At 57.7% G+C, this 26,359-nt stretch overlaps 15 protein-coding genes across 15 annotated transcripts; 9 read left to right on the top strand and 6 right to left on the bottom strand.

Moving 5' to 3' along the window:
* Positions 1-440: 440 nt before the first annotated feature.
* On the top strand, positions 441-1,485 carry HETIRDRAFT_124263 (uncharacterized protein; the record flags this gene model as incomplete). The annotated part of the gene is made up of 3 exons (XM_009550241.1): positions 441-823; positions 891-1,164; positions 1,312-1,485. The coding sequence occupies 3 exons, from the start codon at positions 441-443 to the stop codon at positions 1,483-1,485; spliced, it is 831 nt and encodes a 276-aa protein (XP_009548536.1).
* A 1,349-nt stretch (positions 1,486-2,834) lies between these two features.
* Positions 2,835-3,089, top strand: HETIRDRAFT_171491 (uncharacterized protein; the record flags this gene model as incomplete). The annotated part of the gene is made up of 2 exons (XM_009550240.1): positions 2,835-2,887; positions 2,945-3,089. The coding sequence occupies 2 exons, from the start codon at positions 2,835-2,837 to the stop codon at positions 3,087-3,089; spliced, it is 198 nt and encodes a 65-aa protein (XP_009548535.1).
* A 2,009-nt stretch (positions 3,090-5,098) lies between these two features.
* On the top strand, positions 5,099-5,782 carry HETIRDRAFT_322613 (uncharacterized protein; the record flags this gene model as incomplete). Its single annotated transcript, XM_009550239.1, has 1 exon — positions 5,099-5,782. One exon carries the CDS (start codon positions 5,099-5,101, stop codon positions 5,780-5,782), a length of 684 nt encoding a protein of 227 aa, XP_009548534.1.
* Positions 5,783-6,615: 833 nt separating this feature from the next.
* Positions 6,616-7,616, top strand: HETIRDRAFT_477601 (uncharacterized protein; the record flags this gene model as incomplete). Its single annotated transcript, XM_009550238.1, has 1 exon — positions 6,616-7,616. One exon carries the CDS (start codon positions 6,616-6,618, stop codon positions 7,504-7,506), a length of 891 nt encoding a protein of 296 aa, XP_009548533.1. The 3' UTR covers positions 7,507-7,616.
* A 134-nt stretch (positions 7,617-7,750) lies between these two features.
* HETIRDRAFT_453015 (uncharacterized protein) lies at positions 7,751-11,331 on the bottom strand (the record flags this gene model as incomplete). Its single annotated transcript, XM_009550237.1, has 2 exons — positions 7,751-10,914; positions 10,980-11,331. 2 exons carry the CDS (start codon positions 11,329-11,331, stop codon positions 7,751-7,753), a joined length of 3,516 nt encoding a protein of 1,171 aa, XP_009548532.1.
* A 102-nt stretch (positions 11,332-11,433) lies between these two features.
* HETIRDRAFT_453014 (uncharacterized protein) lies at positions 11,434-12,063 on the top strand (the record flags this gene model as incomplete). Its single annotated transcript, XM_009550236.1, has 1 exon — positions 11,434-12,063. One exon carries the CDS (start codon positions 11,434-11,436, stop codon positions 12,061-12,063), a length of 630 nt encoding a protein of 209 aa, XP_009548531.1.
* A 109-nt stretch (positions 12,064-12,172) lies between these two features.
* On the bottom strand, positions 12,173-13,000 carry HETIRDRAFT_453013 (uncharacterized protein; the record flags this gene model as incomplete). Its single annotated transcript, XM_009550235.1, has 1 exon — positions 12,173-13,000. One exon carries the CDS (start codon positions 12,998-13,000, stop codon positions 12,173-12,175), a length of 828 nt encoding a protein of 275 aa, XP_009548530.1.
* Positions 13,001-13,100: 100 nt separating this feature from the next.
* HETIRDRAFT_453012 (uncharacterized protein) lies at positions 13,101-13,547 on the top strand (the record flags this gene model as incomplete). Its single annotated transcript, XM_009550234.1, has 2 exons — positions 13,101-13,168; positions 13,232-13,547. 2 exons carry the CDS (start codon positions 13,101-13,103, stop codon positions 13,545-13,547), a joined length of 384 nt encoding a protein of 127 aa, XP_009548529.1.
* Positions 13,548-13,736: 189 nt separating this feature from the next.
* Positions 13,737-13,931, bottom strand: HETIRDRAFT_322492 (uncharacterized protein; the record flags this gene model as incomplete). The annotated part of the gene is made up of 1 exon (XM_009550233.1): positions 13,737-13,931. A coding segment is annotated over one exon (195 nt), but the record flags the coding sequence as incomplete, so codon positions are not given.
* A 1,050-nt stretch (positions 13,932-14,981) lies between these two features.
* HETIRDRAFT_453011 (uncharacterized protein) lies at positions 14,982-15,983 on the bottom strand (the record flags this gene model as incomplete). Its single annotated transcript, XM_009550232.1, has 3 exons — positions 14,982-15,409; positions 15,463-15,850; positions 15,915-15,983. 3 exons carry the CDS (start codon positions 15,981-15,983, stop codon positions 14,982-14,984), a joined length of 885 nt encoding a protein of 294 aa, XP_009548527.1.
* Positions 15,984-16,472: 489 nt separating this feature from the next.
* HETIRDRAFT_419616 (uncharacterized protein) lies at positions 16,473-17,162 on the bottom strand (the record flags this gene model as incomplete). Its single annotated transcript, XM_009550231.1, has 1 exon — positions 16,473-17,162. The coding sequence occupies one exon, from the start codon at positions 17,160-17,162 to the stop codon at positions 16,473-16,475; it is 690 nt and encodes a 229-aa protein (XP_009548526.1).
* A 1,692-nt stretch (positions 17,163-18,854) lies between these two features.
* On the top strand, positions 18,855-20,358 carry HETIRDRAFT_453009 (uncharacterized protein; the record flags this gene model as incomplete). Its single annotated transcript, XM_009550230.1, has 6 exons — positions 18,855-19,123; positions 19,195-19,396; positions 19,469-19,498; positions 19,588-19,839; positions 19,978-20,103; positions 20,173-20,358. The coding sequence occupies 6 exons, from the start codon at positions 18,855-18,857 to the stop codon at positions 20,356-20,358; spliced, it is 1,065 nt and encodes a 354-aa protein (XP_009548525.1).
* Positions 20,359-20,788: 430 nt separating this feature from the next.
* On the bottom strand, positions 20,789-22,776 carry HETIRDRAFT_103464 (uncharacterized protein; the record flags this gene model as incomplete). Its single annotated transcript, XM_009550229.1, has 6 exons — positions 20,789-21,769; positions 21,894-22,085; positions 22,154-22,298; positions 22,364-22,381; positions 22,499-22,651; positions 22,730-22,776. The coding sequence occupies 6 exons, from the start codon at positions 22,774-22,776 to the stop codon at positions 20,789-20,791; spliced, it is 1,536 nt and encodes a 511-aa protein (XP_009548524.1).
* Positions 22,777-24,978: 2,202 nt separating this feature from the next.
* Positions 24,979-25,272, top strand: HETIRDRAFT_247865 (uncharacterized protein; the record flags this gene model as incomplete). The annotated part of the gene is made up of 1 exon (XM_009550228.1): positions 24,979-25,272. A coding segment is annotated over one exon (294 nt), but the record flags the coding sequence as incomplete, so codon positions are not given.
* Positions 25,273-25,281: 9 nt separating this feature from the next.
* HETIRDRAFT_419615 (uncharacterized protein) lies at positions 25,282-25,729 on the top strand (the record flags this gene model as incomplete). Its single annotated transcript, XM_009550227.1, has 3 exons — positions 25,282-25,298; positions 25,355-25,617; positions 25,674-25,729. The coding sequence occupies 3 exons, from the start codon at positions 25,282-25,284 to the stop codon at positions 25,727-25,729; spliced, it is 336 nt and encodes a 111-aa protein (XP_009548522.1).
* Positions 25,730-26,359: the final 630 nt, after the last annotated feature.

Below are 26,359 nucleotides of genomic sequence, written 5' to 3'. Positions count from 1 at the left end.
GGTGCTCGGGATCACCCAGAGAAGAGACAGTCTCACACCATCGGTGCTTTAGTTAGCGTCTGGGATTTATGGAGCGTCGTAACTTTCACCCGTCCGATGCTCTGACCAAACATGCTCGGTGCATCACTCATGTAAGTCATCGAGCTTTCTCTGGTCCAGTCTCATGTAAGTCATCGAGCTTTCTCTGGTCCAGTTTACCATCTCGACCATCTCGCACAACTGACTAATGACTCTCACTCGTATCCCTGTGCTTTTACGCGTAGCATGGATGTTTGAGAGTCGACATGCAAGCAAATCAGGTGAAAAGATTCGAAACTTTGAGAGCCTTTCCATGTTTCTTGCAATATTGTCAGGCGATTTAAAGAACACCCGCAGAGGAGCTTCAGGGCCCATCCTCATTTTCCTCTCCCTGTTCCTTTCCTTCTCATTACTCTCCGTTTATGTCTTACATCGAGCACGGCATTTTCAATCTTCCCGACTTCATCCCTTACTGTCGGTATCCCATCTGCACTAACCCCCATGGACACGAAGTCGCCGCAGCCTCCGAGTCCTGGCTCCTTGCGAGTGCTCCCATGACTGCGAAGAAGTGCCGGGAATTCAAAGACCTCAAAGCCGGGAGCCTCGCAGCCATGTGCTATCCTGACACGGACAAGGGTCGTCTGCGCGTTTGTGCGGGTTACCTGAACTACCTGTTCAAGCTGGACGACTGGTCGGACGAGTTCGATGTCAAAGATATCGATAGCATGAAGGATTGCGTCATAGGCGCGTTGAATGATCCGGTCGGGTTTGAGACGAATAAGGCGGTTGGGAAGTTGGCCAAGTGGTAAGTCTGTCCCCAAATTTTCTCATACACAGAAATCATCTTCGGGCAGTTTCTGATGGCTTTATAGTTTCTTTGGGCGCTTTGTACAAGACGAAGGTCCCCACTGCACTCAGCGATTCATCGATACGATGGTGCCCTTCTTTCGCGCAGTGACGCAACAAGCTCTTGATCGTGAACACAACAATATCCCTGACCTCGAGTCGTATATTGCCCTCCGACGGAACACCAGCGGATGCAAGCCTTGCTTTGCCCTCATCGAATACGCCGCCTGCATCGACCTCCCCGACATGGTCATGAAGCACCTTTCCATAGAAATCCTTGAGAATGCGACAAATGATCTAGTGACATAGATCAACGCGAGGTTTTGTCTATCTTGCTCGTTCAGCTTGTGTTTTGATCCTTGTGTTCGTTTATCGGGATATCTTCTCTTACAATGTCGAGCAGTCTCGAGGTGACATCACAACATGATCACCGTCATCATGAATCAGCAAGGTCTTTCGCTGCAGGAAGCGATTGACAGCGTTGGTGAACTTTGCAAAGACACCATCGATGCCTTCGAGTTTACTCGCCGCTCGCTTCCATCTTGGGGCCCCGACCTCGATCGCCAGGTTCAGTTGTACATTGACGGCGTTCAAAATTGGATCATTGGCTCATCACACTAGAGCTTCGAGACGAAGCGGTACTTCGGGGACCAAGGGCAGGAGATCAAGAAACAACTTGTTGTGAAACTTCCTCCGAAGAAGAACACTGAGGCATGTTTTTCTAATTGTCCTTGGGCAATTTCCAACGTTTGACGTTCGATGCTTGTTTCAAGGTCTCTTGAGTATCCAAGTTAGGACGCTTTGAATGAACATCGTGCGTATCTCTCTCCGGGATGACCGAGGGCATTTGGTCTGCATGTATGCTATCGTTTATCCTCTCCCGGTTTTTTTATCCCAATCCCAACAATCTCAATTTCTACCTTTCGAAATAATCATTTCACCGACAACATCATCGTTCATCGACTTTATTTCATCAACTAATGCTCAGCTAGTCAGCAATCCCTCATTGCCCCAAAACTATCCTAGAAAAGCGAAAGAAGACTATCCGAGCTGCAAACGTCTCTTGATTAATGTTATCTCTTCATCGACAAGGACTAGCAGTTGCACGCTGAAGCGCTGTTCCTGTCACTAAACAGCTAGTCTTTCTATGCAACCAAAAGAGCTAGACTAACTCTGCAATGCAACCTCTCAGCTCTTCTGCGACAGTATCTGACTGCTCGGGATGTTGGACTGGGCGGCATGTTGAGTTGTAGGGCATCATATACGTGTTTCCCTTCGCTCGTGCAATAGGAGTCTTGAAGTTGCCATAGATCATTGACGTGCATCATCACTCCAGATACTAGCGATGTCATCAAAACAGGCGTTTGCAACTTCCTTTGCTCACTTCCCTACCCCGTTTATTACCTTTCATTATGATCTGCATCCGTATCCTGTTCCTGACGCCTGCATTCTCCTTATCTTGCGATGCTCCATCAACGCGTCGACCTTCGAAACCTGAAAATGATTGGCGCTCATGAAGTCCTTGCGCCGTATAGCCTTGCACTCTCATCTTAGTAGCTAACATTCTTAAATAGAAACATAGAACATGAACATAGGCTAGGCGATCTTGTTACCGAACCAAGACGATGGAGTATTTGGAACGGGTCCCCAATGCCCGGATTATGGGTGGCGCCATCGTGAAGCTCGAAGCAAGACATGATTTCGATCAGGATATTCTAGTTGGAATGCTCCAAGCGTGTGCACACAGCCTTGCGCAAATGCCGCATGTATCCTGTGCGCCATCATCTCTTCTTTCTCTGTGTTTGTCTATCAACACGGCCTTGACCTTCTCTCGTCGGGGGAACCGTGTAGTAGGGAAATTCCACGTGGTTGATTCTATGAATGCCAACGTGCCTCGTTAGAAAGATACTTTTCTCCGCACGTCCACAATACGATGGCAACGATCCAAAAGTGCTAACAATTTCAAAGTGATGGGAGATTCCTCAGACGAGTCGGGATCTGTCGCATGTTCACAGACTGAAAAGTACGTGCCCTATACTGATTGCGCGCTTACCAGCAAAGATATTCATGTAATATGCAGTGTGCGCGTCTTGCTTCCAAATCCAAGTATGATCTGCTGTCCAGTGTCATTGAACGAACATTGCCACATAACCAACCGCTGCGGTGCAGCTTCATTTACATTCGAACAGAGTATCGCAGACGAGAATAGTGAGACATATGAGTGATCCTGTGTCTAGGCTCGCGTTTCTGGCGCGTGTCACTCGCTATATCTACTACGGTCTCGCATTGACATGCTAATATTACCACAACACCCCCTTCACCCTCTTCAGCACGCAAAATTACGCTCAGTATCGATGACGAACGACAGTGCCCTGGCTGATTCAATGGCTCAAAGAGATGCCACTACTACTATAGCAACTGAACTGGAAAAGCCAGATATTGTACGTTCGACTTTCTCTTCCTTCATTGAGACCAATGCATGCTGGATCATCATCGAAAGTCTTTGTCTCTGTTGAAGAAGGACAGAGGGCGGACGACATGGGAGCTGTCGGTCGGCGAGGTCCCGATGTTTGTATGCCTTCAAGATGGAGGTCAGCACAACAAGCAACACAAGTTCTCCCACCCCCACCCCCACCCCCGCCCCGCTCCTCCACTAAACTCACATCCATTCACCCCATACTCCAGCGAATGCCAGAGAAATGAACAGCTATGAGCAGTTCGCGCTCCCGTTCGAGCTGCACGACATCACGGGCGCGGAGGCTTCGCGGCGATTGCCAACATAGTGAATTGTTCGGTGCTCGGCACCTAGCACTCTGGCAGCAGATGGCACTAATGAGGTTCAGAAGACACAACACTTCGCCAAGACTCAACGCAATGCCCTCAATCTCTTTCTAGAACTCAGTGATTTTGACCAGAAAATCATTGGCCTTTACGCAAAGGCCAATCAGGTAGTCAGGTAGGTATATTCTCATCTATCGGAGGTTGAGGTCTTGAGGTCGTAATATCCCCCGATACTACAAAACTCGGCTTCCTCCGCCTGGCTCTTTCGTCGGCTCCCCTGTCCGTGCAAAGAGACAGTGCCCTCCATTGTGGAGCGCCGGCATGCGGCCCGGTCTGTTGGACATTCCTTTGTTCGCGCTTATGTGCGTTTGTGGGCGCGTCGGGAATCATGCCATCGGAAGAGTCCAATAAGAGTACATCTGCCGCCATGGAAAATATATTTATCGGTCCCATCAGAAAAATTGCACTATTACGCACGCTGATAGACGAACCGATAGCGCAAAAGCGAACAAAGTCGTTCGTTAATCCAAGGCCTGACCGCGCAGCTCTGGGATGAGGAACAGCTAGCGTACAGTCTCAAGAACCTTGAGCTTCAAGAGGTGCCCAGATCCAAAATGCCGAAAGATTTTTCGGCAAGGCCCTTGCTGATTCAATCTGGGAGATCTACTTGCGAGTTCAAATACCCCTTGTGAGCCCCAAGCGCAACGTGTTCGATCGATTGAGCGGAGGCACAAGGCTGGTATGTCTGGCGATGTTTGATGCTGTGGTCGCGTACGGCACCCAGCAGAAGAAATCGGTACCGCTAGGCGTCGGGTGGCGAGGTCACAAAGAGAGGACAGCCTCCGACCTGTGGGCTATCGGTGTGCGGGGAGATCGTATCAGCAGTATCGATGCAGCGCGGGTAGACCCGAGAAGCCAGCTCACCCGTCCCGATGTTGTTTTGCCTTCAAAAGGGCGGTCAACACAACGAGGAGGACAACTCTCTCACCCCCCCTCCCCTTCCGCTTGCTCACATCCACTCACACCAAACCCCAGCAAACAACAGAGAAATGAGCAGCTACGAGCGCCCGTTCGACAAGGCGGCCGACGATGCGATGTTTGCCGCGTATATGTCTTCAGAATTCTTTGAACTCCCGTCGGAGGAAACCGACTCCACAGACAGCGGCATCACCCACAACGCTGTTGTCTCCGATGACGACCCACAGGCCACAGTCCAGGTGTGTTTATTCGAAGTCGGTTGTGGCACGCCACTCATCATCACAGGCCCAGAGCATCGAGCTCAGTACAGAAATCAGCCATGATGCCGGCGAACATCACTGCTTTGAGCTAGCAGTGAGCAACCTTTCGCCGACAGATACACGTAGGCAGGACAACACCAACCGCGGTAAGCTGACTCCATACGGACCTGTGGCGCTCTAGATGCTCATTGTGCTGTGTGAAAGCCTGCATATCGATGACCAGGCCACCCTCAGTGTTGCTAGTCGTCTCCGAACCAGGATCTCCCCCTCCTCCTTCGGCCGTTCCTCAAGGGAGTCCAGCGGTGGCATCCGGACCGCTCCCAACCATCAGTAGAAAGAGGCCAGCATCGGATGCAAACCGCGCAGGTCGGCAGCCGGCACCAAAGCGTTCAAGAACGAGCAAGGGTGGATCGCGCTCCCAGCATCCACGACGGACAGCAAATCCGGTCGGACAGCCTCAAGCTTGTCCGGACTACGAGAGCAATGCCCTCAGCCAGCACAACCTTACATCAAGCACCTCCAACTGCGAGGATAACATCCTCGCAGATGAAATAGTCCCCGACACTGTAACCGTGTTGGGACGAGGGCCGCCACCGTCGCGGCCAGCAAAAAGGACTCGACAGGGGAACAAAAAGAAGACACCGTATCTCAGCACCGAGTTCAATTGCCACATCTGCAAGACCGGCTTTGTTAGGCTGCCCGAATTGGAGCGCCACAACGGGACCGCAGGGCATGCAGAGCAAGCCCGTCAGGAAGGCATTGAGGTGGTCATCGAGGTCAACGACTCGTTGAGGTGCCCAGTACCGCGCTGTAAGATCGTCAAGCCGTACAGCCGGCGGGACGCGCTCATGCGGCACATGCGCGAGAAACACCCTAGAGTCCCGATTCCCCGAACCTGAGGGGCAGGAGCGCACGAAGGAAGACAGGGAGGGCGAGATTCCGGCGAGAGTGACGGCAGTGGGAAAGGCAAAGGCAGAAGGGAAGGTGGGGCCTTGGATGAATGGTGAGCAGTCCCGTTGCCGTGCACCCCTCACTCGCAGTCCTTTATGTTGTTTGTTGATCGATGGAGGCTCACTCACCTTGCCACTATTCCTTAGGTACTGGATGTCCTCGCACTCCTCCCTCTCTTCCATTCGGATCGATGCGGATATTGTCGCAATATCGCATCCTGAGAGTGCCTTTCTATCGCCACTGGTCTGCAACTCTACGACCTTAATGGTTCCCATAAAGCCCTATGGTCCCGTTAGTCTCCTGAAGATGGCAACATTATCGATGCTGCAAAATTGACATAGGAAGGTGTTCTGCATACCCACAACCTCAGGTGGTGCGAGTCTCCTACGGCCGCAACCTCGAGTTCTTGATGACTCTGAATCAGACGCACGAAACTTGAGACGATGGTATCACGACCAAACGTGGGAGGGGCGAGCATCATCGATGAGCGCGCTCGTCACGAGTTTGCTGTGTCACGCGTCGAAGCGCCATCCTGCTCTCTTTCGTGTTGCGCTCGAGGATAGCCCTCCATTCCGGCATGCTTTTTTGTTCGAGGCTTCGTGCAAAGACGTCCTGATCCTGAGATGTGCCTCCTTGGTGCCGAGCACCGTTGTGGTCTCGCTTGGTTTGCGCTGGGTGGCCTGACGCCTTGCCCGTCCTCTACCGCCTTGCCCTGTTGGAAGTTTTCGAACAACCCGTTCGCGACCTCAAGATTCTACCCCCTGCACGAGAAGATACACATATGACAGCGGAAGTGGCGAGGGTGCGCGCTCTTCGGTATGCGTGCACCGTGCTCCTCGCTCTCATCACCCCATCCATCCGCACGACACACACCATATCATCTCCTCCATCGACGGCACCAACATTCTCTCCACGCCCATCCATGGCGATCTGGCCAGCTCGCAGAACCTCGCCGCAATCGCGCGACCGTCGCTCGAGCAACCATCTGAGCCCACGCCGCTGTGCCCGAGAGGCGTCCAATGTCGCCCCGCTCCACGCAGCGGGCCCTCTGGCCTCTCAGAACTGTGCGACCGCGCGCCATGCCCACCCTCGCTCTTCTCCCTTGCTGCGCCGCACCAGGCCGCACCGCAGGCACGTCCCGGAGCCGCGCATGCCCATGCGAGTCGCACGCAGTGCTCTCGCTCGCTCGTTGTTGCCCGTCGTCCGTCATCCGTTGTCCGTCGTCCGTCGCCCGCCGCCCGTCGCCCGTCACCCGTCGCCCGTCGCCCGTCGCCCGTCACCCGTCGCCCGTCGAATTCAGCGAGCACTTCGACGACGCCTCGGAGAGACCGTCGCGTCGAGCACTGCGCCTCCAGAGCGCACGAATCGCTGGCTGTCACCGCACCTCTTTTCCCAGACACGATGCTACCGGTGCGACGAATGGCCGATCGACTCCGTCGGCAACGCCGGCGATGTGAGAAGCGAAGAGGAACGGGAGGGGGAACGGGAACGGGAACGGAGAGGAAGAGGGGAAGAGCGGAGGGACCGATTTACGAAGACGAACGCGTCGCGCTCGTCGGTATCTATCGTTTGCGTAGCCACGACCCAGGTTCTCAATACCCTCCTTCAGTCGCTCCCGGCTTCCCGGCCCCCCCAATCTTGTAGCAATACCGAGACTCCACATACTACATAGCTTACAATACGCTAGCCGTCGCGCTCTCGCTCATCGTTCCGCAGAGAGAGGGTTCGATAGAGAAATAAGCAAAAGAAAAAAAAATCCATCCATCCATCCAAATCCGAAATCCGAACTATAAACCGACCGAGTAAGCAATATAGTACACAGCAGCGAGTAAGGTATAGCACTGGACCGCCGAACGTCTACCGCGCGCGAAAAGAAAAAACAACATCAACTATAAAAGATCGCCGCCTTGGCTCTACTAGCTGCGCACGCCGAACGTGTTCGACGACGACGCCGTGCCGCCCAGCCCACCCGCACCCGCGCTCGCGCTGCCCGCCGTCGACCCCGACCCAGACGTCGCAGAGAAATACACTGACTCCCTATTCGCGATCTCCCCGACCTCGCTCACCACCACCCTCCCCGAATCCGTCGTCCCCGTCCCTGAGCCCGAGCCCGTCCCCGCCCCCGACGCAGGCGTATAATACCCCGTCGCCGTCGACGGCCGACTCCCCCCCTCCCTCTCCTCCTCCGCACCCGCACCCGCACCCGCACCCGCACCCCGCCCACCCGCGCCCGCGCGCGCGGCACTCGCCCACTCCCCGAGCTCCGTGACCGTCCCGAGCGCCTCCACCGCGCCCAAGCTGCTGCTCCTACTCCGCCCCGCGACCCCGCTCGCCATCGACCCCGACGTAGACGAGCCAGCCGCAGACGAGCCCGAGCCCGTAAACGCAGTCACGTACGCGCTCGTCGGCGCCGTCGACGGCCGGCTGCTGCTGCTCCCGCCCTCGCTCGCACCCGCCGCCGCACCCGCCGCCGCCGCCACCGTAGCAGCAGCAGCAGCAGCAGCAGCAGCAGCAGCAGCAGCAGCAGGGCCCTGCACGGACCCATAGCTCAAGCTGTTGCTCCGACTCGGGCCCTCGCTCCGCGTGCTCCCAGATAACGACGTCAACACCGTCGCCCTCGTCGGCGGCCTCGACCACCCCAAGCTCCCCCCGCCTCCGCCCCCGCCCCCGCCCCCTCCGTTGCCCCCCACCCCGCTCGCCACCGTCCCCGCCCTGCTCCCCGCCCTACTACTCCCCGCCCCAAGACTGCTCCCAGCCATACTGCTCCCGGCCCTCAGACTCCCGCTCCCCGCGTACGCGCCCCCGCCCGCGCCGCCGCCGCCACCGCCGCCGCCGCCGCCGCCCGCCCCCGCGCGCTCCCACTCCCGCTCGCGCGACCCGACGCTCTCGATCGTCGGCATCCGCCTCACCACCCCGCCCAGCACCGCGATCCGCTCCTCGGACGGCACCGCGCGCCCAAACTCGTCCAGCGTCAGGTACCCCTCGTGCGTGTCCAGCAGCCGGTGCAGCTGCAGCGCGCTCGGCGCCGCGCCGCCCCCAACCCCGCTCGCGGCGTACGGGTCGTACGAATCGTGCAGCCCGTCGAGCGGCGGCTCCGGCGCGCCGGGCCGCGACAACCCCCGCGCGTACGCGTACTCGTCGTACTCGTCGTACTCGCCGTACTCGCCGTCGTCGTACCCCTCCCGCCCGCCGTACCCCCCGCGCCCGTACGGCTCGCGCGCCGCCGGTGCCGGCGCGGGGCCGCCGAGACGCAGCCCGTGCTCAATGTCGCGCGTCACCTGGCTCACGAGCGCGCGGAAGCGGTCCGCGAAGCCCTGCAGGTCCGCGTCCGCGTCCGCGTCCACGTCCGCGCGCCCGACCTGCTCCATCTCGCGCCGCGCCGAGGCTGACGCCGCCGACGCGCCGCCGCTCGCGTCGGTGTCGGCGTCCTTCTGGGCGTCGAACATGCTGCGCACGCGGCGCAGCGACTTGACGCCCGCGCCCGCGCCCTCTCCCTCTCTCGACCCCGACCCCGACCCCGACCCACCAGACCCCGACCCCGACCCGTGTCGACTGTGCCGGCTCTGGCTATGACCGTGGCTCTGGCTATGACTCGCCCGATACGTCTCCTCCGAGTCCGACAGCTCCGGCGACGGCCCCCCGCGCGCCGCTGCCACTACCACCGCCGCCGCCGCCGCCGCCGCCGACGCCGACGACGAAGGGGCATGACGCCGCAAGTGCACGTGCGCGGGGATGACGGGCGCCCCGCCGCCGCCGTCGCCGAGGTTGAGGTTGAGGTCGGGTGCGAGGTCGGGCGCCGGGGCGGGTGCGAGGTCGTACGCCGGGGCGGGTGCGAGGTCATACGCGGTGAGGCTGGGCGCGACGGCGGAGGAGTGGGAGACGCGTCGGAGGACGAAGGAGGGCGGGCGGTGGAGCGGCTGCTGCTGGTGCGGGTGCGGCTGTGGTTGGTGGTGGTGGTGGTGTGGGAGGTGCGAGTGCGGGTGTGGGTGGAGCTCCGCGGAGCCCGCGAGCGTGTGCGAGCTCGGCGTGTCGGGGGCGTCTGGGTCTGGGTCCGCGTCCGCGTCCGCGTCTGGGTCCGCGTCCGCGTCTGGGTCCGCGTATGCGAGCGCGGCCTTATTCGGGGAGTGTGTGTGTGTGCGCGCGCGTGCGGACGAGGACGAGGACGGGGGGGAGGGACGGCGGGTGGCGTGGTACGCGTGTGCGGTGGCGTGGTAGGCGGTCTGTGCGTGCGGAGTGAGGAAGGAGGGAGGGAGAGGGTGCGTTAGCGACAGGCGGGGCGGGGCGGGGCGGGGCGGAGCGCGGGGTGCAAGGGACGAGGTGTGAAGAGGGGAGGGGGCGGCGCGTGCGCGTGTGCGTGTGCGTGCGAAAAGAATACAGGGGTGCGCAGGGGGGGGAGAGACGGGGTGCGCGCGCAGGCGGACGGACGGACGGGGGAAGGCGCGAAGGCGCCCTGGTCGCGCAGAGGAACGCGACGACGACGACGACGACGACGACGACGGCGAAGAAGAAGATGGGAACTGGGATGGAGACGAAACGAAAATAGGAAGGGGGGAGAGCGCAGCACCGAAGCCCCCGCGCACCGAAGCCCCCACGACGAAGACGAAGACGAGAAGATGCCAGCACTCGAACACTCGGACACTCACCAAGACGACGAGCGTGAGGACCGCGCGCGCGAGCGCCGCCGCCAGCCACGCGCCCCACGCGGCGCGGCGCGGGCACGCGGGGCCACTGCTCCCGCTGGCGGCTGCGCGCCAGACGACGTCGATGTCCCAGCTGCAGCGGCCCGCGAGCAGCGGGGTGCCGCGCCACGCGCAGACGAGGGCGAGGTTGGCGAGCGCGGGGGCGGCGAGGCAGAGCGAGGCGAGGGCGGGGAGGGCTGCGCGGGCTGCGCGGGCTCCGGCGAGGGCGAGGCGGGCGCGGAGGTCGCGCGGGAGGAGGGCGGGGAGGGTGGATGCGAGGGTGGATGCGAGTGCGAGGAGGGAGGGGAGGGCGAGGGCGAGGGCGACGGATTGGCGGGTGGGGGTGGTGGCGAGGACGTAGGCGAGGAAGTAGCGCACGGTGGTGTAGACGCTCCATGCGCCTTGTGCGGAGGCGGCGGTCAGCGGGCGCGAGACGCGAAGGGGGGTGGGAGGGGAGAGCGCGCACCGATGACGAGCTGCAGGACGCGCTTGAGGGCGCGCAGGCGGCGCAGGCGGGCGCGCACGGCGCGCTCTCGGCGGGCGCGGCGCTCGTGGGGCGTCGGGGGGTCGCCTGCGAGTGCGAGGCCCATGTCCCAGCCGGGGCGCGGGCCCGCGGGGTGCGGGGGCTGGCGGGCGAGCAGGGCGTCGTAGGCGGCTGCGGCGAGCAGGGGCTCGGTCGGGTGGGAGTATGAAGTCGGGGACGCGGCGGTGTGGAGGGTTGCGGAGGAGAGGGAGGAGGGGTGGCGTGTGTGCTGTTGGAGGGGCTCGTCGTGGGGGAAGGGGGAGAAGAGGGCGTGGTGGAGATCTAGCGCGGACATAAGGCAACGGTATTTATGTGAGCGGGACGAGTTCGTGTATCGGGAAGGCAGGGCGTAAGACGGTCGTCGGTGGACAGAGATCAGACGGGGGCAGCGTCCATCATGTCACCGTCGTCCGCGAGAGCGCAACAGTCGCGTCCGCGAAGTAGCCCCATATTTCCAAATCAGGCGCCGCGATCAATCCCAGTCCCCGACGTGGGCACTGCAGCCTTCCCGTCGCCGCCGCCGTCGCCGTCGCCGTCGCCGCCGCCGCCGTCCATTCCACGCCAACGCGGCTGCCTTCTGACGCAATCAGGCGTGGTCCGCTGCTTCTCCGCTGATCCTCGCCCGCTGCATCTTCAACGCCCTCCCCGACAGCACCCGTCCACGTCCTTCTCCCCGGATCACTCGGTCTGCCCGCCCACATGTTTTCCAACCTCTCCCCGACCCCCGACTCTGGCACGCACACACGCACGTCCTCGCTCGGCGTCCTCCCCCGCGGCTCAAATCCGCACACTTAATTACCGGCGCACCAACACAGACGTCCCCCCGCCGCACTGCCATCCATATCCATCTCCCGCTCCCCATTCGTCCATCGCTGCATATCGACCAATAACCCCCGAGTGCGTTCACGCGCCCCGGGGCTCACGGATCCTCGCTCGCTCGAGAGTCGGCCTCGCCACAGGGACACGCACGCACGCACGCACGCACGCACGCACAGCCCCGCACGCGCATATTCGACGTCCTGAATGATATGCGGTGGCGGCGGCGGCGGCTGTGCGACAGCGACACCGTGGCTGTGGTGGCGTCGCTCTCGCCCGCTCCGCTCCCTCGCTCGTGTTTATGTCTGCGAGCGCCCGGATCACGCGTCGACAGGCCGCACCGAGCGCCCAGGCCCGCTCCCCTGGCTTGCTCCGCCGTCTTCCAGTTTGTTAGCCCCCCGTCGCCCCGCGTCGCGCGTCGAGCCGCAGACGCTGCTGCGACGGCCTGCGACGTCCTGCTGCACGCCCATCAACTCCACGCGCGCGCGCGCACCCGGACAGCTATCGTGCCGACTCCCGAGCGCGCGAGCGCGCCCGTCCGTCCGTCCACCCCGCTCGCAAACAAGCAAGCGCGCGAGCCCCTCGACTGCGCGCGAGCCCGCCCGCAGGCCTGACGCCGACGGCAGCGCATGGACGCGGCGGCAGCACACGGACGCGGCGGCAGCAGCGCACAGACGCTGCGCATCTATCCTCGGCGGCGGGAGCGGGGGCAGCTGCACGCGCACGTGCATACATGCATGCACACGCCACGGACAGAAACACGGCACGGACGCGCGCGGCGGCGGCGGACGCGGCGGACGCGACTGGTGCAGATGGTGCCGCCCGACCGTGTTGAGCGATGGCCAAAGGAGGCCGACACGTCCAGACACGTCACGCGCAAAAGCACACGGCAAGAAAGTGGTATCAGGGGGGGGGGGAGATCTACGCGCTAGCGGCGGGTGGCGGCGTGGTCGACGAACGTACCCCGGCGCGTTCATGTTTGCGTTCGGCCGAACCGGATCGCGAGGTCGATTGCGGATACGAGCGGCAAGACGTGCGAGCCGGGGATACACACGGCGACCACGCAGAGGGAAATCCACAATGGCGGCACAGAACGGCGGAGCCTCGAGAGTGGAGGCGATGCATGCCACACTATGCCACGAGCTCATTTTCTGAGGTAAAAGGCAGCGCAAACCTTGTCGGTATCGAAAAGCTTTCCGCCCACGTCACCTCGCCCTCTGAGCCGTCGAACGCAATTCCGCGATCATCATGATTTCCTCTGCCATTGTGGCCATTGCGTTGATCGTAGGAAGCGCGTTCTCCGTCTCTGCCCAGTCGTACGTACCTCCTGCGTCTTGTCTGCGAGCGCGTATGCTGACGTTCTGGCCGAACGATAAAAGTGATGGGGTAACCAGCCAGTGCCTGTCCACGCTTGCCGGCGTCGCGGCCTCGTGTTTCAACGGAGCGGGGCTCGTCATCCTCGCCCTCGCCGACAACAATGCCTCTCTCGTCACCCCTATCGACACCTGGCTCCACGGCTTCTGTTCGCAGAGCGCCTGCACGAACCAGAGTCTCGCCAACGTCATCAATAACCATCAATTTGGGCTGCAATCCGCCCAGAACGGCAGCACCGACTACATCATCTCGGAGGTGACGCGCCTAAAATTTACGAAATCTGACTGCAGATTCAGACTCAGGAAGTCAAAAGATGTCTAAAAATGCCCCTTTCAGGATTTTCCCACGAGAAATTGGGACCCGCCAATTTTTTGGCGAATTTTTACGGGCGCTAGATGCCCCCAAAAAGATACATGTGACACCATGTGAAGTAAACTAGTTGAGAACTGCCTCGATGCTCGTCATCGCACCTTGAGAAACAGTGCGATGACTTTTCTGCTTGCGAATAGCTCATTCTACCACCTTCCTGGTCAACCCTCTGCGATATGCATCTATAAAATGCCATGAGCAATTGAAGAAGTGACAAATGACCTCGACGGGACAATTGTCGAGGCATACAAGCGCATGCTTCTTCGCGTCATCAAACCTCTCCTTACAGACTTCACAATACCTGTACTTAACAAAACCCCAGTACTTCCAAAAAAAGGGAATCAATAAACAGAGAGAAATAAAATTGAAAATGGCAGAATAAGCAGTTTACTCATCATCTCAATTGGGTTGAGCTCACAATGGAATTTTGGGAGAAACATACAGATGTGACCGTGAGCGGTAATCTACTGTTCAAGAAGGGAGACTTGATTCTTGACATCGGCCTGGTTTGAGAGAAGACGAGCCATGCAGCAATGCTCATTCTCAATTGAGCACACCAGCAAGCACTTAGCCCATATGCACATCACCTTGACAATTTTTTGGCGATAAAATATAGGTATTTTTAGCAAAATTTTTGGTGGGTTCATACATTACTCATTGAAAGGAGTCGATTGGTGTATTTTACATGATTTATAGACCTTTTTTGTGGGGTCAGCCAATTTTTGGAGGTTTCCGGGTCAAAAATTTACTTTTTCTGGACTAACGGCTGGTAGGATTTTACTCAAAATATTTCCACGACATCTACTCAAGCATTGCTATCGATTCCGGTGCAACCGGGAAGCCCTAGAAATGGGTGTCGAAATTTGTCGACTTTGCTTGTCCGCGACTGTAGCAGCAGCGACGTGGTGGCGCCGTTCCCTGGCAAATCGACTTTGACCTCGACGATCACGCTGGAGTCCGGGTCCGTCGCCCTTGCTCGTAGCGGCAATGATTCTGCCAGTAGTGTTATCGGTTAAACTTTTTGATTTGTTTTTATGTCGGAAAAAAATCAGTGGCGTCGAGTCTGGATATACGGACGTGTTGTTTCGACGGTCTCCAAAGCTTCAGTTGGACGAGTATAACGTGAGGAAACAGCTTTCAAATCTGAAGCTTCGCCTGACATGGATTTGTATCCATCTCATGTGTCGCGCCTCGATATCTCTATCGGCATTGTACTAAATGAAAGCCTTTTACTATGGACTCTGCGGAACTATGACAGCTCAAACGACGGCAGCTCGAGTGAGCCTGCAACGATAGATCACATACTGGGCAGGCCAGACTTGTAGCAGTATACCAAGGAAGCTGTGGGGAAGGCCTCGAACAGGGGGATCAGCGAGGATGAGAGGATCACCACGCTTCTGCTCTCCCTCCCCTATCTCTTTCCCTTCCCTTCCCTTCCCCTTCCTTCTCGTCGCCGATGCTGCCGACGGAGTCGGCGCGTGTCTGGGGAAACGGGTGCGAGGAGCGCCCGTGCCTCGTGCGCTTTGGACGGCGTCGTGCCTGGCCCCGAGGCGAGTCCGAGACGCTCGCCAGGTTCGGTGGGTGACGGATAACAGGCGATGGGCGACAACGGGCGAGAGAGAGAGCCCTGCGCGCGCGTCGCCTGGGCATAAGCGGCTCGGTCCGTGCCCCGCAGTGCGGCCTAGTGCGGCGCAGCGAGGGGGCAGAGAGGCGGGGAGGGTATGGCGCGCGGGCGCTGAGATTTGAGAGGCTGGAGCTCTTGCTGCGTGGAGCGGGGCGATGGCGGGGTTCGTTCCAGCATGGGTTCAGGACGGCTGTTCGAGCGACGGACACGCGATCGCGGTGAGACTTTACGAGGTGGCCGGACCGCCGTGGAAAGACATGCCAGCGCGAGCGCGGAGGGGCGAGCGCCGCCGAATGAGCATGCGATCGATAAATTGAGAATGAAACAGGCGTATAGATGGCGTGCGCTGCGCGAAGGGTTGTAGGAGGATGGGGGGGTGAGAACGAGCTGTGACCATACCGTCGAGCTTGCACATCTGCCGCGTGAGTCGGCCACGCGACAAATGCGCGGAAACCATCTCGTGCAGGGCACAGATCCGTGAGGTCGCGGACCGGTTGTTCAAGACGGCGAGGTCGTAGAGAATGGCCAGGGTATCAGCAGCTCGGTGCGGACCCAGCGAGACGATACACAGCACCAAATAGGCGCATGTTAAGACAAGGATTAGCCAAGAGCCCTTTTCCACGCACAGAGCCTAAAGAGAAAAGGTAGCAAGATGGACGAGGATGCAGGGAAGTCTTTCGAGCGCCGCGTGACACGGCGGACTCGTGACGGGCACGCTCATCGATGCCGGCGCCTCTCACACTTGCTTGCGGTCTGTCGAGCATCGCGGCTTTGATTCGATGCGATCGTGGACTCCAGTTTGCAGCTGTGAAAGATTCCTCACACCACCAGGTGTTGTATCCATGAAGAGCACTTTTCTTGGTTAATTTTGCAGGAGCGTCGCTGATGCTGCCATCTTCAGGAGACTAACGGGACCATCCGGCCTCATGGGAACCATCGAGGTCGTAGAGTTACAGACCAGCGGCGATGGCAAAGGAATTGGAGGAAGCGTGTTGCAACGATACCCGCATCGATCCGAATGGATGAGAGGGAGGGGTGCTGGGACATCCAGTGCCTAAGACACAGTGGCAAGGGGAGTGAGCATACGAACGATCTATGAGCAATATAAAGGACGGAGAGAGGGAGGTGCGCGGAAACAGGACTGCTCACCATTCTTTGAACGCCCCACCTTCCCTTTCGCCTTTGCCCTTCCCACTGCCATCACTCTCGCCGAAATCTAGCCCTCCCTGTCTTCCTTCGTGCGCTCCTGCCCCTCAGGTTCGGGGAATCGGGACTCTAGGGTGTTTCTCGCGCATGTGCCGCATGAGCGCGTCCCGCCGGCTGTACGGCTTGACGATCTTACAGCGCGGTACTGGGCACCTCAACGAGTCATTGACCTCGATGACCACCTCAATGCCTTCCTGGCGGGCTTGCTCTGCATGCCCTGCGGTCCCGTTGTGGCGCTCCAATTCGGGCAGCCTAACGAAGCCGGTCTTGCAGATGTGGCAGTTGAACTCGGTGCTCAGATACGGTGTCTTCTTTTTGTTCCCCTGCCGAGTTCTTTTTGCTGGCCGCGACGGTGGCGGCCCTCGTCCCAACACGGTTACAGTGTCGGGGACTTTTCCAACTGCGAGGACGTTGTCCTCGCAGTTGGAGGTGCTTGATGTAAAAGTGTGGTTGGTGAGGGCATTGCTCTCGTGTTCCGGAGCGGATTCGAGCAGTCGAAGTGGGTCTGCTGCTGATTGGGGCTGCTGGGACTCGCTCCATTCGTCCTTGCTCGTCCTTATGCGCTTCGGCGCTGACAGTCGACCCGCGCGGACTGCATTCGATGCCGGCCTCTTCTTGCTGGTGGTCGGGAACGATGCGGATGCCGTTTGGCCCTCTTGGGCAATGGAAGCAAGAAGGTGGGGTGGGGAGAAGGCTGGCCCGGGGACATATGGCAACACCGAAGGCGGCCTAGACATCGAACCGCAGGCTACGATACATGGGCAATGAACATCTACAACATTGCTAGTTCGCATGGGGACAACTTACTATAGCGGGTGTTCTCCTGCACACGTGTAATCGCAGGCGCAAGGTATTCTGCACCGTTCATTGCTAGGGTTCCACAGCACTCATGTTCGCCTACAGCGTTGTCGCTAGTTTCTGGGCTAAGCCCCATGCTCTGAACCTGTAATGATGAGTGGCGTGGTACGGCCAGATCTGTATAATCGTACCTGGATTGTGGCTTGTGTTGCGTCGTTGAGGGGGACAGCGCTATGGGTCCAGCCACTGTCCGCCAAGTCGGCTTCCTCTGACGGGAGGTCGAAGAACGCTGAAGACATGTAGGCGGCGAACAACGCATCGTCGGCCGCTTTATTAAACGGGTGCTCGTAGCTGTTCATTTCTCTGACGTTTGCTGGAGTTTGGAGTGAATAGATGTGGGTGCAGGAGAGGCGCTGGGGCGGGGGCGGGAGAACCTGTGTTGCTCGTTGTGTGGACCTCCTTTTTGAAGGCAAACCAACATCGGGACGGGTGCGCTGGCTTCTCGGGTCTACCCGTGCTGCGTCGATACTGCTGATACGATCTTCCAGCACACCGATGGTCTATTGGTTGGGGGCTGTCCTCTCTTTGTGTCCTCGCCACCCGACGCCTAGCGGTGCCACTTTCCTCTGCTGGGTGCCGTACGTGACCACGGCATCAAACTTCGCCGGACGTACGAGAAGCTTCCACCAGCCTCGTGCCTCCGCCCAATCGATCAAACACGTTGTACTTGGGGCTCACAAGGGATGTTCAAGACTCGCGAGTAGAACTCCCATATTGAATCGATAAGGACCTCGCTGGACGGCTTTTTGATCTTTTTGACCTGGGCACCTCTTGAAGATGAAGGTTCTTGAGATTGTACGCTAGCTGTTTCTCATTTCAGAGCTGCACGGGCGAGCCTTGGATTGACGAACGACCTTGTTCGCTTTTGCGCTATCGGTTCGTCCATCAGCGTGGGTAACAGTGCAATTTTTCTGATGGGACTGATGTACATATTTTCCATGGCGGCAGATACATACTCTTATTGCACTCTTCCGATGACAAGACTTCCCGACGCGCCCACAAGCGCACATAAGTGCGAACAAAGGAATGTCCACCTGGCCGGGCCGTATGCCGGCGCTTCACAATGGATTACACTATCTTTTTGCACAGACAGGGGAGCTGACGAAAGAGCGAGGCGGAGGAAGCCGAGCGTAGTGGCGTCGGAGATTATTGCGACCTTGACCGCCGGCAGAAGGGAGTACATTTATCTAACTGGCCTTCGCGCAAAGGCCAAAGGCCTCCTGGTAAGGTGGCCGAGTCCTAGACAGAGATTGAGGGCACCGCGTTGATATAATCATTGGATTAGCCCTGTGTCAGTGCGTTCTGCTGATAGAGCGCTAGGTGCTGAGCACCCCATATGTCACTGCGTTGGTCATCGCCGCGAAGCCTCCGCGCCTCGAAATCACGGGCAGTCAAACGGGGGCGCGACCTCACCCTGCATCCCGTCGACATCGCTGTCTATTCTGCCTCAACAAATCTCTTCTCGCCTTCTCACGCAATCAGGTGTTGACCGCTCTTTCTTGCTGCGCGCCCGCTGATCCTCGCACTCTGGATCCTCAAGGCCTCAAAGCCCTCGCCGACCGACAACTCCCATGTCATCCGCCCTCTGTCCCTCCTTAACAGAGACATGGGCTCTCTGGATCACTCGGTCTGCCCGCCCATATGTTTGTCAACCTCCCCCCGACTCCCGACTCCCTCAGACTCCTGACTGCCCCATGCACATCCTCGACGTCCTCCCCCGCGGCTCAAATCCGCACACTTACCGGCGCATCAACACAGACGTCTCCCCGCCGCACTGCCATCCATACCCATCTTCCGCTCCGCATTCGTTCATCACTGCATATCAACTCATAACCCCCGAGTGCGTTTACGCGCCCTGGGGCTCACAGACCCTCGCTCACTCTGGAGTCGATGGGCTCGTTTGCGCCTGAGCACGGGAACACACGCACGCATGCACGGCCTCGCACGCGTATATTCGACATCCCAAATGATATGCTACGGTGGTGCGACAGAGGCACCGTGGCGTCGTGGCGGCAGGCGCTCGAGCAATGACGTCGCTCTCGCCCGTTACACTCACTCGCTCGTGTTTATGTCTGCAAGCGTGAGCGTGGCTGGGATCACGCGTCGTCAGGCTGTACCTCAGGCCTAGGCTCGCACTCGCCGCCCTACCCTGCCCTGCCCTGTCGCGCCGCATCGTTCATCACAGGGGCTGCCCGTCGACATCCTCATCGAGCACGTACGCATGCACCCGGCCAGTCATCGTTCCGACTCCCGAGTTGCGACTCCGACTCCCGAGTCTCAAGATCTCAAGTCCCGGATCCCCAGCACTCTCGCACGGCCCATTTTCGAGCGCGCGCGCAACACGCGGATCCATCTAAGATCCCGTCGTTCGCCCGCTCGCGAGCACGCGAGCCCTTCAGCGAGCCCGTCCACGGCACCTCAGCGCCCGACATGTTCACCGCGTCCGACACGTTTGAGTCTGCCACGTCTGCCACATCTGCCCACCCGCTCTCGGCTCCCCCCGACGCGCGCGCGAACCGCACATCGGCAGCATACACGCGCACGGGCAGCGGCGGCGTCGGATATACATAGTGGTATGGTCGCGACTGTACGCACACAATACATATCTGGTCGGTCGGAGACCGGAGCGCGGACGCGTGAGGGCGCACGAGGGGCGGGCGGCTGGCTGCGCACAGTGACACACACACGTGGCAGCGCACGGGCGCCGCGTCCGTCGTCATTGTCGGCGCGCATGCAGCGTCCGCCGCGCCCGTTCGCGTTCGCACGGCGCGGCGCGGCGCTGCTGGAGGACGCAGAGCGCGGCACGATGCGCAAGGGGAGGTGAGGTGGCACACACAAAAACACATACGGCAGTAGACACCGCGTCGTCGTCATCGGCGGCGGCGGCAGCAGCGGCAGCGGTCGGAGAACGCAGAGCGCGGCGCCACGGGCAGGGGAGGCGATACACAGACACGACAGCACAGACACACGGCAGCACAGACACAGCAGCGCACGGGCACCGCGTCGTGCTCGTCATCTTTGTCGACAGCGGCCGCCCGCGCGCGTGTCCGCGATCGTTGCACGGGGCCGTCGTAGGACGCAGAGCGTGGACGCGCGAAGCCGCATGAGAAGAGGGGGCTAGGGGCTGGCAGTACAGGGCATGCACCGTCCAAGACTTGCGGCTGCATAGACTGCACCCCGCTCCAGCAGTTTGGGAAGACGAAGGGAGTGAGGTCGACGAGGCGAGTGTGAAGACCTTGCCGACCTTGTGCACACGATCGCTGGTTTCTGTGCCGGTACATAAGTACTCTGACCTATATAGCTCTGGACTATCCCTGGTGGTTTATCCGAATCCATACGAAACGCAGGCATAAAAGCTCTGAATAGTTCAATGTCTGGCCACAGACCAGGGGAGTTTGTCATACACGGGACCTTCACAGAATTTCAACCTGATGCTGTCCAGAAGAGCTTGTAGATCCTTCCGCTTCGTGATTACTTGGAACAGCTCCCTTCGGAACAGTTTCCCTCAGAGATCATTCTTATAATAGTAGATCAGGTCGAGAGATCGAAGGCAAGGAAACGGAACAGCCGTCGTGCGGCGTGTGTGGTCGCCAGAGGAGGTCTCGATAGGACGCAGCGCGTCGATCAAGCACGATGCCCATATGCCGTCATGGAGCAAGATATGCTGCAGTTGTTGACATTGAAGTGGCAGCCAGTACCTGGCTAGTGCAAAGCCGCGGAGATCATCACAGGGATAGTTGATAGACAGCGTCGAGAGATCAGATCGGCAGAGGGCTCTATAGATCGTGCACAAAGGATCCAAGTCTTGAGTATGGCGGAATTTATAGTTTATGTGAATGTAAACGTCGCCTTCAGGGTGTTGCGCTTGTTGTGCAGAACGAGACGATTTCCAAGTCTTGATGTCGAGGCTGAGCCAAGCGGACACACTGAGCCCACGCCAAGGTTTCTCGTTGTCAGAGTTGCCGCTCACAGTCCCGATGACTGGATACAAAGCGGCGAAACCATCGGTATTCTCGTTTGCGTCAAGAGAAAGCTTGAGGACAGTCGTCGGTAGGATTTGAATGCTTCTGGTAATGACGACACAAGCCTGCGACGACCCTTGCAACTCAATTTCCGAAAGGTGAGGAAGCTCGATAGGGTTTGGCCTAGTATGTTCATCGATAGACCCTCTTCGTGGAAAATGTAGAAAACAATCGTGGATGCATAGAACTTCGAGACCAGGCATTCTTTCCAAGCCATCAAAAACCCGCAGCGTCAGGGGTATGAATTGCTGCTCACGAAGCTCTTGTGGTAGACGCGGGTCCAGCATGGTCAGATTCATCAAGATTGGAGAGGCCCAAGAAATGGTGAGTCCAGAGAACTGGAGGATGCGGAGGCTCGGCGCGTGTAAAGCAAATAGATTCTGAGGAACCCTCAGTGCCTGTTTGAATGTGAGCGAGAGAGATTCCAAAATGGGGGCAGGTTCGACGAAAAAGCCGCAAGAGACCTAGAAGGTCGTCCACATGGTCTGAGATTTCAAACGTTTCGATGCGGAACGGGAGAGGCAAGAGCATCGATAGATCGAGGGGCTTCACCGGCCTTTATCGAGAGCTTGGCGCAGACGAGTGTACCATCAGAGGTGCTTCCTTTGCACGCCTCAACATCTCGGCCGGCCGTTCCTCTCCCGGGGCTGGGCTAGTGACTGTTCCCCGGAGGTAAGCATAATCCAAAGCAGCCTCGCGCCAGCGATGGCAGACACAAGATATATTGATGATGCAGCGGACTCTGTCCTCCGGGAAATGCGTCGAATCGTGGCTGCGAAACTAGATGCGTGCCAAGATTTCGGGTAGAATGCGAGACACTGACGACATCAATTGCGTAGCCAGCAGACGGCTGATAAAACGCAGCACAGGTTCAGTAATTCAGCCTCCACAATCTGTCGTGCCTTCTGGCGATTGCCATTGTGTAGATCATTGATGATGGCATCCAAGGTTGAAAATTTCGGGCGCGCGATCTCAGCCCAACAGTCGGGAGCCCTGGATGCCACAAAGTGAACGCAAGTCAGTCGAACCTCAGATTGAGTTGCGGCAAGGCAACATACTCGGGATTCAAGGCATCTCTTGCAGATCCAAGCTTCAGCCCAGTCAGCTAGCTAACATGGAAGAAACCACAGGCTAGATCGTTGAAGGAAAAGCCAGACACAAAAGACAACGCCTTGTGTCGGGCGCGAACATACGCAACCAAGCTGTTCAAGTTGAATATCTCAACATCGAGTACTTCGAGTACTTGCAAGGGACTGGTTGTAGGGCTCGTCACGGCGACAGAGTTGATGAACGCGTTGAGTGTCTTGAGCCTAGCGCCCATGGAAACTGTCCAATGATCAGGTTTGCTGCCCGATGTGCGATGCAAATATGCCACTGGCTAAGTAAACGCGGAATAGACTATTGAAGGTCGCTGGAGAATGCACCTCGGATCCAGCGCATCTTTGGGCACCACAGTAGGTTTGTCGGACATGATGGCTGTTATGAGGAGTAACGGGGGGTTGGGTTCGTAGCGACAATGAATGCAAGATGTGGCAGCCGTAGTGACTAGCTTTCTATATAAGCGTGCGGACTTCAAAAACACTGATTGTGTTGCCGGATAATGTTCTCAGTAATATTAGTACGCACCACAAGGGTCGGTCATGAATGGCTGTTCAGAAGATGCTACGTGTAGCCAGTCAGTGTGGTCTCCTCTGCGTGCGTGCGGAGTCGGGGTCTGAGTTATTGTCCGATGTTAATCTGGTGCGTGCTTGCACTGTGCTCGCAGCTGCTATGTTACTGTAGTTGGTTGGTCGGTCCGCAGGCTTTTCGAGTTTTGGGTCTGAATTTAATGCTTTTATCATTTGTTCTAGTCAAGACACCTCTTCGCAAGACTCTGCATGAGGGGCAGGACGGCGACAGATATCGTGTCATAGAATGTTGGACATGGCGCGATATCAACGCAGGACCGGCGAACCTGGCGACGCTCAAGTGGTGCGGAAGTTAAGTATGTACAGTATATGCGTTAGAGTCAAGCCCTGGGTTACAGGTGAATAAGGGACCTACACGAGATATGGATACGATCCAACGAAGGATCGTTGTTGGCCGTCCTCTTCTAGCCTTTTCTGTGCCCCTCTCCTTTCTCGTCGACGATAAATATCATGAGGCCATGCATCGCGTTCAGTATGGGAACAGGATCGCGAAAGCCCGTGATTTGAATTTGGATTTGGGCGGCCGTTTGTGCGGAGCAGCTTTCGCATTGAGGTGCTCGCTGGATTTGACAGGCGACGGGAGAGATGCAAGGAGGAACACGGCGCAATGAGGAGTGCTCTTGAGCGACCTCACACATGGTGAGTTTCCTTCCAGCGCGTGTTCGAGATAGGCGTGTGGTTGCGGGGAGAAGGGCGGCATCACCAAGTGAGCGCGCGATCGATGATGGGAGGTTAATACTGGATTCAAAAGATCAATGCTGTTTGCATACCGGAGAGCGTGCGCTCCGCCATGTCTACTTAGCCTATCACCATGGGATGAAGGCGACGCTGTGATCCCACACAGATTGTCGAAAAGTACATTCGCAAACGAGTTGTTCAAGTAGCCGAGCGCGAACCGATGCACGGTACCAAACATACACGTCTGAGGACAGGTCGACACCGAGACCAAGCCGGAACGTGTTTGTCTGCGCACGAAACACAGTTACAGCGGCAAAAGCTTGTCAAGGTAGGCCCAGAAGGTAGTTTCGGGGTCTCGCGTCGCGTGCTTGGGCCTACCGGAACTCCCCTTGTACGCCGTCGCTCACTCCAACGCCACTTCGCCCAACCGAACCCAACCGACAATGATACGATGCATTGTGAAGACAAGATGATGTTGGCGCTGCGTAGGCCATCTGCCAGCTTGCAATGCGGCGACAGCGGTAAGCGTTCATGTCGAAGCAATCTCCGCGTCGCCCTACGTCGCCTGATCCCAACCTAATGCTTCGATACGCTTTCAGCCCCCAATCCACTGTTCAAAATTGTGCCCAAAGCCATTTACTGTGCTTTCTGTCGCGAAATATCAGTAATATATCGAAAGAAACGTCGAGCCTCAACATGGGAAGCGTCACAGTGCTCTGGTACGTATGAGCAAAGGAAAGCCGAGAAACACGACAAATACCGAAGGATACATCGCGCGTACAAGCACACGACAATCAAGTGACGTCAGAAGGAAATCTATATGTTTATTGAGCAGGTGGCAGCGTAATCGATGGACGTACCCTGGCCGTTTCATATTCGACCAAACCGAACCCCAGGGTCTATCTCAGATGCAAGCAGCAAACATGCAAAGCGGGGATACTGCCTGCGCCAGCTTTCTTCGAGAGGCCAAACACAGCGACCAAACAAGGGAACATTCACAATGGTGGAACAGAATGGCGAAGCTTCGAGAGTAGAGGCGATGCATGCCACAGTATGCCACAAACTCCTTTTCTTATAAAAGGCAGCGCAAACGCTTGTTGGGATTAAACAGCTCCCCGTCCCCGCATCTCCCGCAATCACCTTTCTCTCTGCCCCGTATCACATCATGATTTCCTTCGCCATTGTAGCCATCGCGTTGATTGTAGGAAGTGCGTCCTCCGTCTCTGCCCAGTCGTACGTGCTCCTTGCATCACGACTTCTTGTGTCCGTGTGTCAGTAGACTGACATTTTGTCCCAATCATCACAGTTCTCTATCAAGCCAGTGCCAGTCCACATTTCTCAGCGTCGCGGCCTCTCCAGAGGCGTCGTGTCTCAACTTAGCGGGTCTCATCCCTTTCTTTAGCATCGACCACAACGCCTCTCTCGTTGCTCCTATCAATACTTGGTCCACAGACTTCTGCTCTCAGAGCGCCTGCACAAATCAGAGCCTTGCCACTGTCTTCGAGACCCTCATTCCAGATTGCTCTGAAGGCTTTGATTCCAGTCAAACGAACTATACCGTTGAATCTGCTATCGCAACGATACAAAGCATCTACCCTACGGCACGTAAGATGGCCTGCTTCAAAGAGTGCGCTTTCCACTATAAGTTTGTTTGTCGTCCCCGTGCTCACCTCCTCCTCGCAGCACCTCTGTGAACCAGCTCTGCCTTACTGAGCTATTCACTCGCATCGAAGACAGATCTGGCACGCTCACTAGCGACAACCTTGCCTTTGTCATGTTATCCCTTGTCATCCAACCGAGTTCTGCGGACATTGATTTCGTTACGAGAGGCGTATGCAGCCACTGCGGGCAGCAGATGTATCACACATTGAATATCGACTTCCCTGGCCTGCTCACATCAGATGACGTTTCTGACAACCAGAACTTGTGTGGCACGTCCTTCATCAGTATGTCATGTCTTGTTCATATGACTACGTGTGGGCTCTGACACTCCACTTTGTAGATATTACCGAACCCTTTGTGGTCACGCAGACTGCGAATGGCCTCACGTTGGCTTAGAATAATAGGGTTCAAAGACTACTTGTGCGACGATGCTGCTGTTATTAGTGTTATACATAAGTTGCTTCAAGCTGTGCCTGAGTACCATCGTTATTCGTTGGATGACTTAAAGTTAGAGCAATTTGAATCAGTGAAGAGGAATCGAATGGGCCCAGCATTCGACGTTCAACCAAAGAACGATCTTCCCTGCCAACCTTCCCGCCAGTAGTAAGCGTGAGAAAACAAATAGGGCTTTCCGATCTCGCAAATCCTCCAGCGGCATCCACTCCATCAACACCAGGCTGTTATTCGCATTGAGCATGTCTAACAAATACCGGGACGCAAGTCAAAAGGGTATATCCTCGAGCGACTGATGAATGGCAGAATTTGATTTACTAACTAAGGTCAAGCAGCGTACGGTGATTCCAGTGGAGATGCGAGTTTTTGACTCTGCTTCTAGTCCTTCCATGTTTTCAGCCATGGTTGATCAGCAGCATCGCGTCTCCGACGTGAGTTACAAAAGGGTTCAAACATTATCTCTACAGACCGTCATCAAACCTGAAGAGCAATGCAATCATGATTCACGACCTTACCAACTCTGTTTTCTCAGACAACAAACAATCTATTGTCATCTCGGCACTCGAGAACTCC

The sequence above is a fragment of the Heterobasidion irregulare genome, assembly GCF_000320585.1.
Source record: "Heterobasidion irregulare TC 32-1 unplaced genomic scaffold scaffold_07, whole genome shotgun sequence".
Classification (NCBI taxonomy): domain Eukaryota; kingdom Fungi; phylum Basidiomycota; class Agaricomycetes; order Russulales; family Bondarzewiaceae; genus Heterobasidion; species Heterobasidion irregulare.
This window is presented reverse-complemented; position numbering and strand designations above follow the sequence as displayed.